The sequence below is a fragment of the Peromyscus maniculatus genome, chromosome 5 (assembly GCF_049852395.1).
Source record: "Peromyscus maniculatus bairdii isolate BWxNUB_F1_BW_parent chromosome 5, HU_Pman_BW_mat_3.1, whole genome shotgun sequence".
NCBI lineage: Eukaryota > Metazoa > Chordata > Mammalia > Rodentia > Cricetidae > Peromyscus > Peromyscus maniculatus.
In genome coordinates, this window is record NC_134856.1 from 27,672,449 (window position 1) to 27,692,301 (window position 19,853).

Below are 19,853 nucleotides of genomic sequence, written 5' to 3' on the forward strand. Positions count from 1 at the left end.
GGCATCTTTTCCCTAACTCCTGAACTAGTTCACACAATAAGATGAATAATTCAGCTGCCTGGAACTTCCTGTGTGCAGAGCACAGCCGCAGACCAGGGGCGTCTTCACTTCGAATTTGTATCGCCTTTAGTCAATGCACTTCATCTGCATTTCTAACACCTGCTCCATCAGCTGTGAGGACGCTGTTCTCTCTATAATCACCTTTTATCTCCATTCTGTCCAGCTAACAAAAAGATTACATTATAGAACACAATTACCTGGCCTAAAAGAGATAGGGCGTGATGATCTTTTGCAAAGTATTTTGCTTTATCATATCAAGGAACTTTCTTAAAGTAGGTTATATATAGATGGTGTCACACTTTATAGTCTATCTACATAAATATATGAACTATCAACATTGTTAGTAATGAAAATATATCTCCTTCTTCTGCAATGAGTACCTGTTTCAGTGCAAACGGAAAAGAAAGTAAGTACAAAGAGGAAAAAGATTTGTAAAAGACGCAATTATCCCTTCCAGGTTTTTATTACTGACTGCATTATTTGTATTGACATGATAGTTTCTCAACTTTGCCTGTGTAATACGATTCGAGTTAAACTTCCACGCAAATCAACAGAGCAGCCAAATTTAGACCGCCCGTCACTCTACTGTCAACAGCCCACATTACCCACCCTGTGCTTTATGTGGAGTAATAAGGCTGACTGATGCTTTCCCACACAGAAGCTGTCTGAGGGAGGGGAGGAGGAACCAGAGAGCGGCTGGAGAAGTAGAGCAATGCTGAGCACTTTCTAGCCACCATCATCCATGTCTTTCCTCCAGAGAATCTCACTATCAATGCAATGACCATGTCTGCCGTCTGACTCTCTTACGTGCATGTAAACTCCATCTGGCTGCTCACCACTCTGTTCCCCGTGTCTACATTAATTCCAGACACACAAGAAACATGCAGTAAATATCTCTTCACAACTGTTCAATGCCCAGCCATGCTGAATTAGAAGGGAAATTGAACAAATACTTATAAGTGTCTGGATGGTGTGCGTGCATGCGTGCATGTATGTGTGTGCGTGCACATTGATGTTGTTTTGGTCTCTTGAGACAAGGTTTCTCCGTGTAGCCCTGAACTTCACCTGCTTCTGCCTCCCGAGGGCTGGGATTAAAGGTGTGCACCACCAGGCTCAGCTTGCTTGTGGGTATATTTTTATTTTATATGTACACACAAGATCCTACCTACCAAGGATTACCATTGAATGGTATTTTCTACATAAGCTCATTCCCTCAGACAACAAAATATAAAGAGATTTTGTTCCAAATATTTAAAATGAGTCATTTAGCCGGGGGTGGGGTAGGGTGGGTGGGGTAAAGAAAGGGGTGCACACCTTTTAATCCCAGCACTCAGAAAGCAGAGGCAGGAGGATCCCTGTGAGTTCCAGGACAGCCTGGTGTACAGAGCGAGTTCCAGGACAGCCTGGTGTACAGAGCGAGTTCCAGGACAGCCAGGGCTATACAAAGAAACTCTGTCTTGAAACACCCCCGCACCCCCCCCCAAAAAAAAACCAACAACCAACAACAATTTCACAGATAATTGTTTAAAATTCCAATAAGCAATTTGAAGGAGCAGGCTAATGTTCCAGAAGAGAGTTCAAAACACCTCTCTGAAAAGATGATCCTGGAGCCCCAAGGCGATGGGAGACAGCTGAGGGAAGTGGGGGCCGCACAGAGGCCTCGGAAGAAGCTGCATCCACCCTAGACCAAGATGCTACGGGAATGTTTCCTACCACCTCCCTGACCTGGCTCTTTCCTCGCCTTAGTACCTGCTGTGGTCTAACTACGAAGGACCTTGAGGTTCACGGACGTCTCCTGTGCACCCCATCCCCTGCTCCCTCACTACCACGCAGGGAGAAGTCTCTGCCCACACTTCCACAGCTGGGGCCTTCTGCCCACCACAGACCTGGAATCAGCAGGGCAGGGTCTATATACTGAATTCTCTAAGCCGTGAGCAATGGTAAATCTCTCCCTGACTTCAGTTGACATCGGCTCCTCTGTCACAGTGATAAGAAAGTAACTGTCACGGAACTTGTCAACTTGCCCTTGGTTGCTCCCAGAAACACTATCTCCCCAGTATTTCTGTAGCTGGCTCTCTCACCATCTTCAAGTGTCTACTCAACTATTCTTAAATGAAACTCACAACTAACACTTTATAAACAACTGCAAACCCTCTTTCTTCATTTGTCCTTATGGTCATATACCATCACATTCCAACGACAGTCTGTGCATGCCATTCCATAAGCCCATATATACCACCTACTGACGCCATAACCATCTAGTTTATGGATGTATTCTATGGTGATGTTTGTACCACAATGAAATCACCTAACTATGCACTTCTCAGTGAGGCACAACTATTTTCTCCACGTGCCACACATATTTGGGACTATAAAACTGTAAATGTTAGTTGTTGTACTCTCTCATTAGAAATGTGAGCTCCACACAGCTCCATCCTATGCCAAAAGAATGAGCTGGTGAAACCATTACTCTCTCAGAACCGAGGCCATGGTTAAAAAGAAGGCGGCACAAGGTAAAAGTGGTTGGGGGGGAGGGGCAGGGAATAGGCCATGCAAACTTTGCAATCATAAAATGGTATTGGCATTTATCTTAAAAAAAAAAAAAATCCAGTAAAGGACTTTAGACAGAAAGGGGACACTATGAGCCCATCTCTTATTGTCGTGTTAGCTCCCACACGGAGAACGAGTGGGGCAAGAGAGACAGGGGCTGGAAGAGGTCAGCTGGGAGAGGTCAGCTGGGAGAGGTCGGCTGGCGGAGTGCTTGCCTAGCACACACAAAGCCCTGGGCCAGGCCCCAGCACTGCAGAGCCTGGGCTGGCAGCACATGCAGGCAATCTCAGCACTCTTTAGGTTTCTCTCTCTTCTTTTCTTTCTTTCTTTCTTTTTTTTTTTAAATATATATTGGTGTTTTGTCGGCAAGTATGTATGCAGGAATCAGATCCCCTGGAACTGGAGTTACAGAGAGCTGCGAGCTGCCATGTGGGTGCTGGGAATTGAACCTGGGTCCTCTCGAAGAGCAGCCAGTGCTCTTAACCGCTGAACCATCTCTCTAGGACTGCACTCTTTAGTTTTAATCTAAGCACCCAGAAGTACAAGGATATCCTTGACTACATATTAAGTTCAAGGTTAGCTGGGCTATATAAGACTTTCTTAAATAAATCTATGTCTTTTCCCATCCTCAGATTAATGCAGTTGTATTAACACAAATGTTTAACACAAACATCTATGTGATAGGGAACACACCACTACCAGATACTGAAGTAAAAAAGACATTTGCTCATCTTATTACAATTTGATTTAAAGTTGCCAACACTGTCTCTTAAAACATAAATACTTCTTTCCTAAGCCTTTTCCCTCTGATGAAATTGGGAAATAAAAATATGCTGATATAAAGACTTTAATCAAATTCTAATGATGTAGGCACCAAAACATAATTCAGCTAGTGCTTTCAGCTTATAAAAATATCTCTCTGCACACAGTACATAAAGGTTAAGAGTCGCCCAACTTTCTGATATTCTGTAGCCACAAATCTGGCTGAGAGCTTGGTAGTACGAAGAAAGAGACAGAGTGAGAGAAACACTGGTGATTTAACCTCCGTGTTCCCTTAAGGACAAGCATTTGTCACCTTGACAGCAAGGTGAAAGGTTTGCTAGAGTGTGGTTATAACAGGGCTCTCTTCTCTCCTCCCAGGGGGCCTGTGATTTCTGAACAGACATTATCTGAATGGATGAGGAGGAGGAGAGGGAGGAGCCACGGAAGGGCTGGGGGAGGAGAAGAGGCTGAGACCCACATAGCTCGGAGCCTTCTATGGCAATGCTGCTCTAGGGCAGTGACAGTTACCATGTGCTGCTCCTCCTTCCAATCCCAAGCTGGCACTAGAGGCTGGAGTAATCACCTCCATAAATTATCACCAACACTCCAGCGGCAGCCAGTTCCCAGCCCAGTTCCCATTGCTAGCAATGACCAGAGTGGTGTTAGCAAGCTGTCCAAGGAATGAAACACACACACACACACACACACACACACACACACACACACACACACACACACACACACACACTCTTTCTACAAATCTGTCACTTTTAAGGTTGATAATTCTGTAAAAATCTGCTGCAGGCTTAAATCTAACACTGAGTTCTCAGTAATAATACATAACTCAAATTAGCAGTAATATGAGGATGGCTCACAATTCACAAAAGATAACGGGATTTCTGTCCTTAAGCATTCAAGTACTCATACTGTTTTGACAAGTGTGCAAGGGACATTTTTAAATGGCGATCATCCATTTCTGAGCTTTGGTCCTAATTTAATTTCAAGAAACACAGGCATTCATTCACAAATTCCTGTGAGGCATGAAATGTTGTCAATGATAGAATTTTAACTTTTACTTTAAAAATTATCTTCCTTGAAATTGGGTAAAATTACAATTATCCATTTCATTTAAATGTTTACTTGTTTCTAAGTACTGTTAGAGGAGTCAAATTATTTTTAAGAGAGAAATCAACTTTTAACATCATGAACTCAAATAAAATCATAGGGAAAGTTACAGACTAGAGAAGAGGTTCAATAGGTACCATGTTCGCCATGCAAGCAGGAGAACCCACGGTCGGACCCCTGAAAGGGCAACGCAGCAGCTTGTGTCTGGAAAGCCAGGACTAGGGAGGCAGAGCTGGGTAGAACACTGAGGCTCACTAGCCAGACTTCCCAGCCATTTGGATGGCACGGAAGGAATGCCTGAGAACGCAGAGTCGCAGGTCGGGTCATGGATAAAAGGATGGCAGAAGCTGGGAAGAGAACAAAAAGGGAGAAACTCCTGGTCTGTCTGAAAACACTTTTACACTGTTTCAAGATCCAGGAATGCTTGCTAACAGACATGAGCCATGTCCACCACGCACAGCACCTCACTGACCAGCATTAACCAGAGCTCACTCCCTTTTTCATAACATCACCGTCCCCATTTTTACATTCCTTGCACTTCCTGGCACTTCTAACACCAAATGTTTCAGGTGCTTTCAGAGAACTCCACAAGTATAAACACACGAGGTGGAAATGACAGAGATGGTTACAGATGAGAAATTTACCTCCTAGGATGTGCTGAAGCAAGAGCCGGGAGTGAGCTGGATCAACAGTCAATACAGTTAAAGAGAGATACACAGGGCCCAGGGATATTACTGCGTGGCCTCTCTACATGTGTAAAGTTTCTAACAGAAAACCTGTTTTAAACAGCCAGAGATTTTAGAAAAATGTCATATCCAGGCACTAGGTACACTCTAAAGGATGACCTTGGTGAGGGGTGGGCAAGAGGGCTGAGGTGATTCAATTCTAAAACATAATAATAATATTATTACTAATAATAGTGGTAATAATAGTGGTAATAATAGTGGCTAGTTACTGCTAAAGGGATTTCAGAGATGTGACCTAATTTCACTAGATTAGAACCCACTATTAAGCTGGGCCTGTGGCCTGTGCTTGTAACCCGAGTATTTGGAGGGCTGAGGCAGGAGGATCACTGGCTATGGGCCAACCTAGGCTATATAATGAGACAGTTTCATCATGATAGCTGGTTGTGTAGCTCACAAGTACAGTGTTTGCCTAGCACGCTGGAGGCCCTAGGCTTAATCCACATTATAAAAACGTTTTATTTTTACAAACAAAAAGGAAATTCAGTAGGAAGACTCGTGCTGTGTCAGGGCCTAGGGCAAGGCTTCTTAAACTAGTCATCGTTTCAAACCAAATCAAATTTGCATACTAATAAAATGGATAGGCTTTTATTTTTACATAAACAATTAAATCTGAATATTTGATGCTAAATTTTCAATGTTTTTCTAAGTTGATTGTATTTTGACTTTATAATCATCAATGTTAAGAATGTCATTTTGCATAAGTATGTAGTAGAGAATGGAACAGTATGTTTATGGCCATTTTGGAAATTCTGTTCTAATCTCAAGTCAAAATTCACTTAATGAATTTTTATGAAATGTCCAACAACTCAAAAAGCAATATTAAAATCAAACATTTGAATAACAACATAATTCAAAGATATACTAATTTGGTACTTAAATATTGATGAGTGATTGAAAAAAATAGTGAAAATTTTGTTTTCTGTAGTTAAAATATTGTTTCTGTAAGAGCAGAAAGCTTTATGTGTACAGTAAAAACTCTTGCAGTTGGCCCCACAGAACAGCCAAGGTGTCTCAGGCAGTGTTTGATGTCACTGCTGTGTTCTGTGCTGTGGTGGTGTGCGAGGGGCAGAGTGAGTGCCGGATGTTCAAGGTTGCTGGGAAGCCATGCGGGAAAGCGTGGGTTAATGTCAACAAAAGCACCACGGACTAATTACTTTGGTTAACTGCCACGCCCAATGTGACAATTCACTTCCTGTTGCCTGTGCAAAATGTAGAACTCTCAGCTCCTTCTCCAGCACCATGTCTGCCTGCACGCTCCCATGTTCTGCCATGACCAAACCTCTGAAACTGTAAGTCAACCCCAATTAGTTGTTTTCCTTTACAAGAGTTGCTGTGGCCATAGTGTCTCTTCACAGCAACAGAATAACAAACTAAGACACACTGGGTCCCGGGGTTAACTTCATGTTGTTGGGCTTATAAAGTAAGCTCTTACCTGCTGGGCCATCACTACAGCCCCTATTATGCTGGTTTTTGAATTCGTTTTTGGTTGTTGCATGTTCAGAAACCTTTTACTGTTGCCAATTTTCCCCAACCCCCCAGATTCGGTTCTATGACCCCACGTGTTGTTTGCACAGCCTGTAGTCATAGCATGGGCCACAGTAGGCAGTGGGTACGTTTCCGTGTCTGAACCACTGACGGGAAAGCTCTGCCTTCTCTTCTGCTCTTGGGGTTCTTTGTAAGGCAACTTAAAAGCCCTAGTCAGTGTTCATCAGTGTCTTCGTGGACTCAGAATGCCCTCAGATCAATCTTTCACTGCCTAATGCACCAATGGACACACTGCTGCCAGGCCATTTCTTTTAATATACCACATTGGGCATGATCTACTTGTTGTCAAATCCTTAATATTGCCTCACAGGGTATCAAAACTGAATCTACATACCATTTCAGCTAAATTGCCTGGCCAGTGAATTCCCCAAGATGTTCCTGTTTCTACTCCCTCCAGTGTTTGCAATCTAGGGATGCCATATGATAACCCACAAGTTTTTTTATGTGGGTGCTTACATACCAAGCATTTTTCCCATTCGGCCATCTTCCTCAGACCATATAATAATCACACAATAAAAAAAAAAAAAAAAAACATGAGGCAGTGCACGCATGTGTGCGCATACAAATAAATAAATAAATAACAGTAAAATAACAAACTATATTAATAATACATGATTGTAAAATAGTTTATCTAATAAGCATGGCTCCAGTGTCCTCTACAAGAACTTTCTGCAGTGATGAACTACGTTGAACTGTACAGTCCAGGGCAGTAGCCAATGGCTACAGGTGGCTAGTATGAATGAAGAAGTGAATGTTTAGCTTTAATTAATTTTCGTTAATTTTTTTTGTATGTACGGTGTGTGTGTGTGTGTATGGTGTGTGTGTGTGTGTGTGTGTGTGTGTGTGTGTGTGTGTGTGTGTGTGTGTGTGAAGGCCAGAGGTCAACTTGGGAACTGCTCCTTAGGAGCCATCCACCTTGCTTCTTTTAGGCAGGGTCTCTCACTGGCCTGAATCTCACTGATTTGGCCTGGGTAGTTTGTCCTTAAACCCCAGGGTCTATCTCTGTCCTTCAATGCTGGTTCTAAATGCACCCACTATTTTAAAACACAGTCTCTGGGGGTCACACTCAAGTTCTCATGCTTGTGCAGCAAGTTCTTTACCAGCTAAGCTATCTTTCTAGCACTTAATTTTAATTAGTTAATTTTAAGTGGTTATGGTCTGTGGCTACTCTGCTGGTTGGCACAGTTACAGGTGATGCAATATGGCTATCTCAAAGTCTCTTTGCCAATTGCCCTGAGAAGTACAGGAGAACTTTTATAGCAGAGACATGCCAGATCACCGGGAGACAGTGGAGAGGTTTCAATGTCAGAAAGACATTAGGTATGGGAGTCGATAAAAAGGGCAAACCATCTGTGATGGAAGCAGACACAGGTGAAAGTGACTGCTAGGCTCACCTATCTGGAGTGCCATCTAGAAAGAAGATCCCAGCTCAAGTGACAGGCTGTCTGCTTCCAAGGGCAGCATACCCTTTCTGCAGCACGACAGCCCCATTTCCAACCGCCTGACAGGATCACACTTGGGAATCACCTCTATATCTTGCCTTCTCTAATGCCAGGTGAACTCCTTATCTGCACACCTTTCCATGTAATATTAAGCATAAAGACAGAATGTGTGGACTCCAGTGTCTCCAAGTCTCCCACAGTTGTTTCTCCACTCTTAATTAACATATGAGTATAGATATCATTATCTGGTTAGGATTCACTGGAGCTACTCTTTTGAGATGGAGCTTCCTAGCGGTAAATCTGAGAGGGTGTGCTACCTGTGTCCCTAACAGTGACGCATTTAGGATTCTAAAAGTGTGGGATGATTCAGACTGACCAGAGAAAACAGGAACATGACTAGAAATACTCCACAAAGGGGTGATATCATGCCATCACCAAAGCTAAGAAGGGAACTCTGATCTGGGGAGTGTCAACTGTAGATCTAACAGAGAAGGAAAACTTCCTTTAAGTCATGTGCCCATCTACTTACATTCCCCCCACAGACAAGGAAGGGTAGAGAGCGTGGTGGCATCGAAGACATCCAAAAGACGCACAGTGCTCTCTGAGATCTACATTGCTCCATGGTATATTTTTCATATCAAATAATGAAATCTTGAAGGGAGAGAGAGAAACAGAGACAGACAGAAGCAGAAGCAGAAGCAGAAGCAGAGGCAGAGGCAGAGACCGAGGCAGAGAAGCTAGATATGGTGAAGAGCTGTACCAGGGCTAAAGATGTGTTTTTGAAGTTTCTTCATAGGGAGCCTTGACACTGTTTTTTTTTTTTTTTTTTTTTTTTAAATATACTTTGGAAATTCATAAAGAAGCGCAGGAGCCATTATTGCAAGAGAAGTATTACTCTCAAGCTGCATATATGCTACTGCTATGCATCTAAATTATTTTTAACTACTTGTTTACATAAGTGGAAGCTTTGAATCTTATCCTATAGCTAAAAAAAAAAAAAATCAATTTGTGACTTCCATAATTGACTTCAAACTGATTCAAAATTCTGTGGCTATTTAATGCCTCGGTCGGGACTCACTCATCTCAGAAGCTGTTACAGAGCCAAAGTTGGAGGCCTCTCCATTAGAGTCCCTCCTGTCTCTCCTCATTCCACTCCTTGGTTTCAAGTGCCGGGGGAAGGGAGAAGGTCAATGGAAGCAACTCTATCATTTCCTATTGGTGATTTTAATGACGGAGAAGACTGGAAACTTCGCCCTGCTCCATCTGTACACCTCGGCAGCCACTGAGCGGGGAGTGCCTGGCTTTTGGTAGGTGACTCCCAGAAGTACAGATGTCACAAGAGATGGGGTATGAGGGGAATCATAAGAAAATGGAGCCAATTTCTCATTACAAAACCAACATTCAATAGTTATACATTCCTTCTTTTCGTATATTAAAAGTCCATCCCTTGGGGAGGGGACGGAGCTCAGCTGGTGGAGTGCTTGCCTCGCATGCACAAAGCCCCCAAGCTCCCACATAAAACTGGGCATGGCTGCATATACCTGTAATTCCTGCACAGAAGATGTGGAGGTAAGAGGATATAAAGTGAAAGTTTAAGGCCATCCTTGGCTATATAGTAAATCTGAAGACAGCTTGGGCTACATGAGACCCTATCTCAAAAAAAAAAAAAAAAAAAGACATATTATCTTGTTTTCTCTATATTATATAATTACATATTAATAAAAAACATTGTTATGTTAATATAATGTTAATATATAATTACTGTCTAAAGCTCATCCAGCTAGTCATGTCTTCACGACTTTCAAGATCACACTTAACAAATATCACCCTGTGATCAGATGGTGAGACCAATGCTCTTCATGACGGATCCGCCAGCCTCATGCAGAGTAACATGAGGCTCCAAGGAAGACTGCATTTGCTTTCCTTTGCAGTCAGATCACATTACCCGCTTCCTTGCGATCACCTTGGGTTTTTTCTTTAATTTTCTTTCCCTGCTTCTATTTTTATCCTTTTAAGTACTTCTAAACCCATTTAAATATGCATTTGAACTCGTTTTTTATAACATCACTGAACTAGTTCTTTTTTTCTTTGAGACAGGGTCTTTATGGAACTCAGCCTGGCCGTGAACGCCTCACCCTCCTGCCTCCCTGTCTGATAAGGTAAGATCATGGCTACACCACTAAGGATAGCTCTTGAATTAATCCTTTAATTTTCAAGTTTACATATTTACTTTTTCTCTAGAATACTGTTGGTTTCTTTTCAGTGCTGTCTAAAATTTCAGCTTCCGTTTGTCAATTTAATTTCCTGTCTCATGAGTTGCTAAAGAATAAGCTAAAAAATAACACTCATCCACACTATAATCACGTATTGACCTATTTGTAAGTCTTTATTTAAAGGTAGCAGTTTCCCATGAAAAAGTTTCTGATATTTAGAAATCTATTTCAATGATAACAGCATATGTATTGATAATCCATTACATGGGATATTCTGCCTAGCCTATTAGGAGAAAATCTTGCAAACTGATCAATATTAAATAAAGATATGGTAATTAATTTTCACTCTCTTTCTAAATAAACACTGTAAATGTAAAAATATGGCTATAACATGTTTCATTGAGATTTAAATACTTACAATATAACACCTCCTTCATGTGGTAAAGAAAAATTTAATAGATATAAGGTGAATTAAAGTTATGGTGAGATTTTTGTCAAATTAATTCAACATACAATTAAAATGAAGGACACATTTTAAGTGTGTTCTTCATGTGAGATATTTTAATGTTTAGATGTTTGAAGAAAAGAGATTAAAGCCATGTTTAGTAGGTGATTTCTGTTCATTTAACAGATCATTTTTAGGGCGCCCTCCATGTCAAGTTCTACAAGCACAGACGACGGGGAGTAAATGCACAGTTTAAACACCCCCCTCCTGGGTCCCTCCTGTAAATATGGGAGACAAACAATCATACAGTCAGTAATACTTTAGATCAGTGGTTCCCAACCTTCTAATGCTGAGGCCCTCTAATACAGGTCCTCTGGATGTGGTGACCCCAACCATACAATTATTGTCATTGCTACTTCATAACCGTCATTTTGCTACTGTCATGAATCATAATGTAAAGATCTGCTGTGCAGGAGGTCTGACATGTGACTGCTGTGAAAGAGCCAGTCGACCTCCCTCACAAAGGGGTCCTAACTCACAGGCTGAGAACCTCTGCTTTAAATAGTTAGAAAACAAGTCTTTTAGAACTTGCAATCTGTTGGGCGGTGGTGGCGCACACCTTTAATCCCAGCACTTGGGAGGCAGAGCCAGGCAGATCTCTGTGAGTTCGAGGCCAGCCTGGTCTACAGAGCGAGATCCAGGAAAGGCACCAAAACTACACAGAGAAACCCTGTCTTGAAAACCCAAAAAAGAACTTGCAATCTAAGCTATGGGTGGTGATGCATACTTGTAACCCCAGGATACACAAAACTGAGTTGGGGGACCCAGAGTTCAAGACCTATATGGGCTTTATAGTGAGACCCTTTCTCAAAACAGAACAAAGTACAATTTAAGTGGAAAGTCTTTCTGCTGTGGTCTGGATATGTTTGAGTGTGCTCCTCAATGGCTCATATGCTGAAGTTTAGTCTACTAGGAGGCAGGAGAGTAAAGATGTGGTTCCACTTGGTTTCGGAGTTGGACCCTACGGGAGGCGATTAGGGTCAGATAAGGAAGCTTGTAGCTCCCTGAGTGACGAGAAATGGCTTTATAAGAAAGGGAAAGAGCAGAAGAGATTCCTCCCAACACATACACCCCCTCCTCCTTATCTGCTACCATGTGATAACCTATTCTGCCCAAGGACTCAGTAGGAAGCCCATCCCTAAGTGTGGTCTCTGAACCTCAGGCCCTAGTGACGTGGAGTCAAAATCAACCCTTTTTTCATAAAGTTACTTCATTATGTGTAATGCAAAACCAGACCAACACATGTTCTAAAAGCTAAACAACCATTCCCAAGAAGCTGGAGGGCCAGGGAGATGTCTTGGTTGGTAAAGCGCCTGGTGCACAAGGACAAAGACCTGAGTTCAGAACCACTAGAAACCACATCTTAGAAAGCCAAGCACAGCAACACATACATGGATGCAGGTCTGCAGAGGCAGACTGGGGCTTACTGACCAGCAGCCTAGCTGACTCGGACAAGCTCCAGGAAACAGTGCAAGAAAGAGGGAGAGCCATGTGCTCAAGTGTGGAGGAGAGGGAAGGAAACTGTTGGAGCCTTGTGGGAAAGGAGAGGCTCTGAAGAGCCGATCAGCTGGGAACGAACCAGAGCCACAGATGCACTGGGCCACAGACAGAACAATACAATAAGCAGGAGGTGATATATCTAGTAATACTGTGAAGACTGTGAGAAAGAACACAGGATCTGTCGCCTCAGCTCCATTACCAAAAGCACAAGGGGAATAAACACGGCTTTCTCCAGAGCAGATGCGAAGCTATCAGCTGGTGCTTTCAAGTGAAAAACCAAGAACACCTTTAGAAAATAACTATATACACGAGGATTGCCAGGACGGAGGGGAAGAAAACCTTGAGCAGTATACCAGGTATTGTTTTAAAACACAATGAACATTTTCATTTTTAATTAGTCAGAAAAGCCAGCTGGGAGACGTAAAGAAACACAGGGTTAGGACGGAAGCAGAGAGAAGAGACGCACTGAGGAGACAGGAGCCCCTGGACAGAGGCGACGCTCATCAGCGTCTCAGGACCCACAGCGCTGCACTGCAGGACCCTCCAGTCTCTGGCGGATGCTCACTCCTCTGCCACCTGGGCCGATTCAGTCACTAGAAGTTAAAACCAAACTAATCAAGGCTTTAGAATTAGAATAATAAATTTCACTTTTAAAAAGTTCTCTAGAAAGCTGTGTTTGCTCAAGTCCACAATCTGCCAATAGGAATATTTTACTATAATTCATGAATTTACAAATTGAATTTCTAGAAATCAAAATGGGGTTTCTATTATTTATTTATTTGTTTGTTTGTTTGTTTATTTATTTATTTATTTATTTATTTATTTATTCCCCGAGACAGGGTTTCTCCGTGTAGTTTTTTGGTGCCTGTCCTGGATCTCACTCTGTAGCCCAGGCTGGCCTCAAACTCACAGAGATCTGCCTGACTCTGCCTCCAGCGTGCTGGGATTAAAGGCATGTGCCACCACCGCCTGGCTCAGTTTCTATAATTTTAATCTGTCTTCTATGTTCATCCCATTCTATGTTTTAAATAATTTTGTCTTAATTAACTGTATTAATGTCACTTGTGATAACCACCATGACTACTGATCCAATTATTTTCAAAGATAATGTAAATGTCACTTTGTAGACATAGGAATGTTACTAAGAGACAGTTAAGGGGGAGCACCAGCAGAGGCAGTGCTGAGCAGAAAATGACTTCCTTAACCAATGTTATCATGAGTAGATGAAGTATTTTCAAACTTATTAGCATCTGTAGACCCCCAGATGAATATTAATGGATTAGATATTCAGTTTTGACTACAAACTGAAAGATAACACATGTGACTTTACATCAGGTGTCTGCAGTGAAGAACTTCATGTACAAAGGCAATGGAGAAAATCTACCAGGGGAGAGTAGGATAAATTGGACAGGCACACAAAAAATTTAACTTTTACAACCATAAGCCAAGTAACAAATCCTAGCTGCGACACACCTGTAAACACGAACTCCAAATGGACCACAGACCTAAGTGGAAAAGTTAAAACCAACACTGACAGTAGAAAACAGGAGAATCCTCTTTGTGGCTTTAGGTAAAACAACAACTAAGAAACAAAACACATGAGATATGAAATACAAATACAGATCAGTTTGATCAAATTAAGTGAATTTTCCCTTGTAAGTCACTCTTAATTAAAAAAAGGCAAGAAATAAATGTATATGTGTGTATTATGCATATACATATAGTGTATATGTACGTGTGCACGTACTGGGGGAAACCACTTGTAAAACAAATATATGATAAATGACTGGTATCCAAAATAAAGACCTACACCCAAGTATAAAGAAAGAGGTGGGCCTGGAGAGATGGCTCAGAGGTTAAGAGCACTGATTGCTCTTCCAGAGGTCCTGAGTTCAATTCCCAGCAACCACATGGTGGCTCACAACCATCTGTAATAAGATTTGGTGCCTCTTTTGACAGGCAGGCAGAACACTGTACACATAATAAATAAATAAATAAATAAATAAATAAATAAATAAATATTAAAAATATATTTAAAAAACAGGCAATTCAATTTCTTTTTAAAATAGGCAAGAACTTTGAACAGTCACCATCCAAAGAAAACGCGCAGATGGCAAAAAAGCACACACAGAATATGTCCATCATTATTAGCCAGTAAGGAAAAGGCAAACGAAAGCCATGCTGACATAGATTACACGCCTGTAAGAATGAAATAAAAACTGCTAAAGCCAGGGCTGGCAAGGATAGAACAACTGGAGCCTACACACTCCTCTGGGAACCTAACACAGCACAACAGTGTGGAGGCTGCTGCTGCTAACTCAAAACACATACTTACCTCACGCCCGAGCAACTCCATTCCTAAGTTCTCCCTGAGATGTGGAAGAATACATCCACATGAGATCTATACACAAATATAACAACTTCCCACAAGTCAACAAACACAAGAAACAAACTGTCAGCTTTCCAGCACTCTAACAAAAGACCTGAGGTTCTCACATTATAGAGGAGACGTTTCCTTTAGCTGTTTTAGAGGTTCCCTCTGTGGTAAGGCACAGCCACTGTTTTTAGATCTCGGCTAAGATGCTGGACGGCAGTGGTAGGGAGGGGCAGCAGAGCACACTGAACACCTACTTCATCTCAGGGGTGCCATCCTTCCCTAGTGCCCTAGCCTATCCACAATGTTCCTTCTAAGATTCTCAGCACCTCCCAAAAGCAGCACCTTAGGGACCAAGTCCTTAACACACAGCCCTGTGAAAGTCATCCAATATCCGAAGTACCACACAACCCAAAGCTCATCAACACTCACTCAGTAAGCAATGCAGTGCGACTTAGCAATGAGAAGGTTTGATGATGTACGCAGTAACATGACAAGAACCACAGGGTAGAGTCATGCCATTCACAGGACCCCCTGGAAAAGACAAAGAGGGCATCCTCTCAGTGGCAGTTAGGGCTGAAGCTGGGAGAAGAGCTGAAAACAAATGGGCGAGAAGGAACCTCTGATCAAACAGAAATCACTTCACCCTAGGCCGCACCACCATATACATGGGTACGTTTACCTGAACTCAGAATGAACATCCAACACGGGCAAATAGTAATGTCTAAAAGAATCTCTGTACATGTGACCTGAAATTTTGTTTCTACCAACAATTACAAAACAGAGTCAATGAAAGGTTTTTACAATGGAAAAATAGATTAATCTTGGTAAATGTTTGCTTTGGAGAAAGAGAATCAAGAAGATGAGCACCATGTGATGACTAAGAACCAGGAGTCACTGGGCAGCTGGACTGCAGGTCTCCAGCAGCTTGGATTCAAGTTAAGGAAACTTAATCTTGGTTTTAACCAACTGTGAGGGTCATATTCCTAAGGAGGCCCTTTATAAACATCAAAAGTAGTGTATATTTATTTATTTTTGTCCAAAAAGGTTTTGGGGCAAATGCTTTTCCAGTTTGGGAAGGATGACATTTTAAAAGTTCATAAAAATAAAAATGAAAGTGCATGGCATTTGTTAAAGGTGATAAAATAACTGCAGTCAACTGGCTAGTTCTACACTAGAAGATTTTTTTAAATAGTAATGAAATCATTGCTTTAAAAAAATCCATCATTATTAAAATAAAAAAACTGCCTCAACCTCCACCGAAATTAGATTTGTAAGTTGCTGGTCATCCCTGTAATTAAATCTACGTCACAAATCTGCAAGAAAAATGGCTGCTGTGACTAATGCATTTACCTGCTACACCAGTCAGCGCCATCAGGCCACACAGAGCATTATGCTGCTAAAATGGACTAGGTAGACATTCCGCACACATTTTGATTAAATAAAAAGGCCACTTTTATTTACACTGATTAATTCAGATGAGAGCTTGTTTTAAAAATGAATCCAAATTCAACTGTGAGAAGGTCCTCCTTCTCAGCCACATAGCCTCTTTTCAGTTCCAGCCTAGCCAGCACTCTGACACACTTGTCCAGTGCTGGACAGCAGAACACAGGAGTCTGGGAAAGAGACAGGCACCCCTCCAGTGCTGGGACCCTGATTCTGGGGTTTCCTCATTTGTCCCAGAGGGCTCTAACTTGTCTCTGGGATTGAGAAGCTCATACAACGATGCTATCCAGGATCTCACGGGACACAGGGAGGCTAGAGGGGAAGTTGACTCACACAGGCAAACTCTGTTGGTTCTGGTGCTGATTTCATCTTTCGCAGGATGGTGGCATGAGGGAGACAGCCTGTGTAGGCTGCAGACTGCAGCTACAAAGTTATAGAAGCTTTTTCCCATGTGATTTAGTATCTGCTACCTTAGTCATAACAGGATAGTTTTTTATTTATAGTGTTGTGGTGAAGTTTGAGCTTGAGATAAATTCAAATTTTAAAAGTGGGTCTGATTTAACAAACAGCATGCTGACATGGCAAGACCCATAATGGAGCCTGACCGCCGGGAAAGAGCACTGGGGACGACGGCCCTGCCATCCTGCTTCTTCAATCTTCTACTGCTGCTTTGTTTTTCCCATGTTTATTTATGGTTGCTTTGGCTTCAGTACCTAGAAAGAAGCCATGAACTGGCCGGCTCTGAGGACATCCAAGGTAGTTTTGTATCTCATGTGAAGGAGGAGATCTCAGGAAGAAGCTGCTGCCTTCAGCAGACATCTGCTGAGCTCGCCAGCTGATTAGAACCACCTACTGCTGCAATCTTGGAATGCCACTCCTCCAAAGCCAAATTATCTTGGGCCTTCTTTAGCCCTCATAACAGTACTTTATTGTCCTCCTTGTGTGTGAGCTACTTACTATCTTTGGGACAATTAATTAGGTAAGTCCTTTGGAATGTACAGAAACCTAGCTCCCACAAAGCCCCCACAAAAAAGCTAAGATGACATCAGATCTCATCTGAGGACTACAGCAGAGAATCCCATTTGCGATAACATCCAGCTAGTGTTTCCACCAGTGTGTTTAAGAAGGGTCTTCATTTGTGACTTTCTTTGTTCTTTTGTTCTCTTTCTATAAAAAGCTTCATAAAAGGATGGCCATGTTGAATATGGAATTTGTGTAAGCATAGGATCCATGGTCACTCATATTTGGCTTTAGAATAAAATGTATTCCCTACAGGTGAGAGTTGTGTTTTGCCTTTTGTGTTGCCTTGTTAGATGAGTCACTAGTATTGTTTTGTCGTTGTTTTGGTGTAAGCTGGAATCACTGTGTTTGTTGAGAGCGGGCTCTCCCTGGTCTCTAATTCAAAAAGGAGGGCACATGGGTCCTGTGTCTGTCGTCCTCAGGCTAGGACTGCAGCACAGAGCACAAGCCCTGGCCCTTTAGGTGAGTGCTCAGGATCCACCTGAGTCTCAGCTCGTGTGGCTTGGTGGACTGACTAGGCTAACTCCTCAGCCCCCGAATCAACAGTAGTCATTAAAGGAAAACTAGTCAGTTGTCAGCAATCCAGCCTTCATGATGCCTGTCTGTCCCAAAAAGTGCTCTGCTCCACTCTGTAAAGAGAAAGGTCTATAAGAAAAGTGATAAAGGCAAGTGCCACCTTTCAAAGTCCCAGGCTTGCCACGTCCTTGCTACAAAGATGGATTTGAAACGGCATTGTATAGGGTGGCACTGAGCCCCACCTGATCCTGAGGATGCCTGTTTACTCTGGCATCGGAATCAATGAAAATCAAAAGTCTTGAACTTGGAAGGGTAAACCAAGATTCCAAATCATCTGGGTTGGTTAAAATTAACATCGTCACTAATACTGAGCAAAATGACCTCTTCCATATCCACGATCTAAATATTCCCTAGACTTGGGTAAAAGAAAAGAAAAAATAAGTGCCTGGCCTCCAGCACTCAGGAGACTTAGGCAATAGGATTATGAGTTTGAGTCAGACGCTGTACAGAGAGAGGGTGGAGGAGGGGAGGGAGGGGAGAAGAGGAGGAAAGAAGAAGGAGGACTGAGTGCTGAAGGAGAAGTGGAGGGGGGGACACACGACATGACTGGCCTGCATTAACTTGTGAGGTTCTCCTCTGTTCTTGCTGACACCAGGCACACATCCAGGACACTGACACACATGCAGGTAAACACTCACACATAAAACTAATAACTCTTTAAAAACTGTCTGCAGAATTTACACACAAACACACCTCCTTCTGATGAGAATACAACATGTGAGGTACTGCTCTTGACGTGTAGGTTTTACATGGGATACATAGGCATATGCATTACACGGGACACACAGACATATGCATTTAGACATCATCTTAGTTAGGCAGAGCACGGAGTTACCAAATTCTATTCACACCTCATCGAGAAGGAAGTCTCAAGTCACTACAGTCCACAATAAGACTAAGCTGAACAGCTAAAATGGGCAGAGAATGGGGTGTATTAACATCTTAACTTAAAGCAATCCTCTATGGCACAATTTCAAAATACTCTCTTGGTCTGAAATTTATGTAAATTGAATTCATCTATCATTAGTTATTAGCAGTATAGCTCCATTAAAAAAGTTTTATATAACAATTAGTTCTTAAAATTACTGTGTTTTAATTAGACCTGGGACATTATTAAACTAGCTATAAATATGGACCATATTTTATTTGTTATACCCAGACACCCGAAAAATCAACAAAAATACCCTTAAGTCTTTCTCCAAAATTTCTTCTAATAAAAGTCTTACAAAGGTTTCAGGTAATTGGAATTAACCTGAAATATTAATGAATATCGGATTCTAATATAGAATATATACAGATTCTAATATACACATTCTCTGGTTTATGAGTGATGATTTCTTTTGCGTATACACATGCACGTGAACACATACACACACAAGGAATGGTCACTCATAATGTATACGCACACGTGTGTGCGCACACACACAGAGGCACACAGACAAGGATGATTACTCATAACCAGAGAACAGCCATTGATTCAGTGTATCTGAGAGCTTCTAGTGCCTGGCAGAGGTAACTCCTTGTGGTTTTCAACAGTCACATACAAAACCATCTAATAGCAGAGACTGGACCAACACCTAGACGTAAATTTACCTCAGAGCTGTTTCTACCACCTCACACAAGCATTTTCTTTGCGTTTTCAACATGGTTCTATACATAGATGATATGATACTCCACATTATGTACATTCAGGGCAGGTATCTGGCTCAGTTAATATTCAGTCAAGAGAGAATTCAAACCCACCCTGCTTTCAGTAGGGTAGCTACTACCCATAAGCATAAAATTTCTTCATAACGAAAATCCCCTCCTTAGAATGAGTTATAATTCAAAATTTCCCCTGTAGAGTGAGTCTTCTTTGTAATACCAACTCAAGGACCAACTTCTCATATCATTCCACTAAAGTTCTTTCTTCAAACTTGTGCATACTTTTGAACATTCCTTATAGGAAGATAAGAAATATAGAAAGGATGCACTGGCTCTTGAACATTC

At 41.9% G+C, this 19,853-nt stretch overlaps 1 protein-coding gene across 11 annotated transcripts in view; it reads right to left on the minus strand.

Annotated features, from left to right (window-relative positions):
* Slc10a7 (solute carrier family 10 member 7) overlaps positions 1-19,853 on the minus strand; it is a 231,452-nt gene that overhangs the window by 137,641 nt on the left and 73,958 nt on the right. The window contains exon 6 of one of the 11 annotated variants that reach the window (XM_042277507.2): positions 4,579-4,844. The exons of 9 other annotated variants lie outside the window; for them this stretch is intronic. In XM_042277507.2, the coding sequence (XP_042133441.1) occupies positions 4,821-4,844 (24 nt within the window). In that variant the 3' untranslated portion in view covers positions 4,579-4,820. Of the gene's footprint in view, positions 1-4,578; positions 4,845-15,329; positions 15,357-19,853 lie in introns of those variants that run through there. One more of the 11 variants, XM_076571963.1, reaches the window with a different exon arrangement.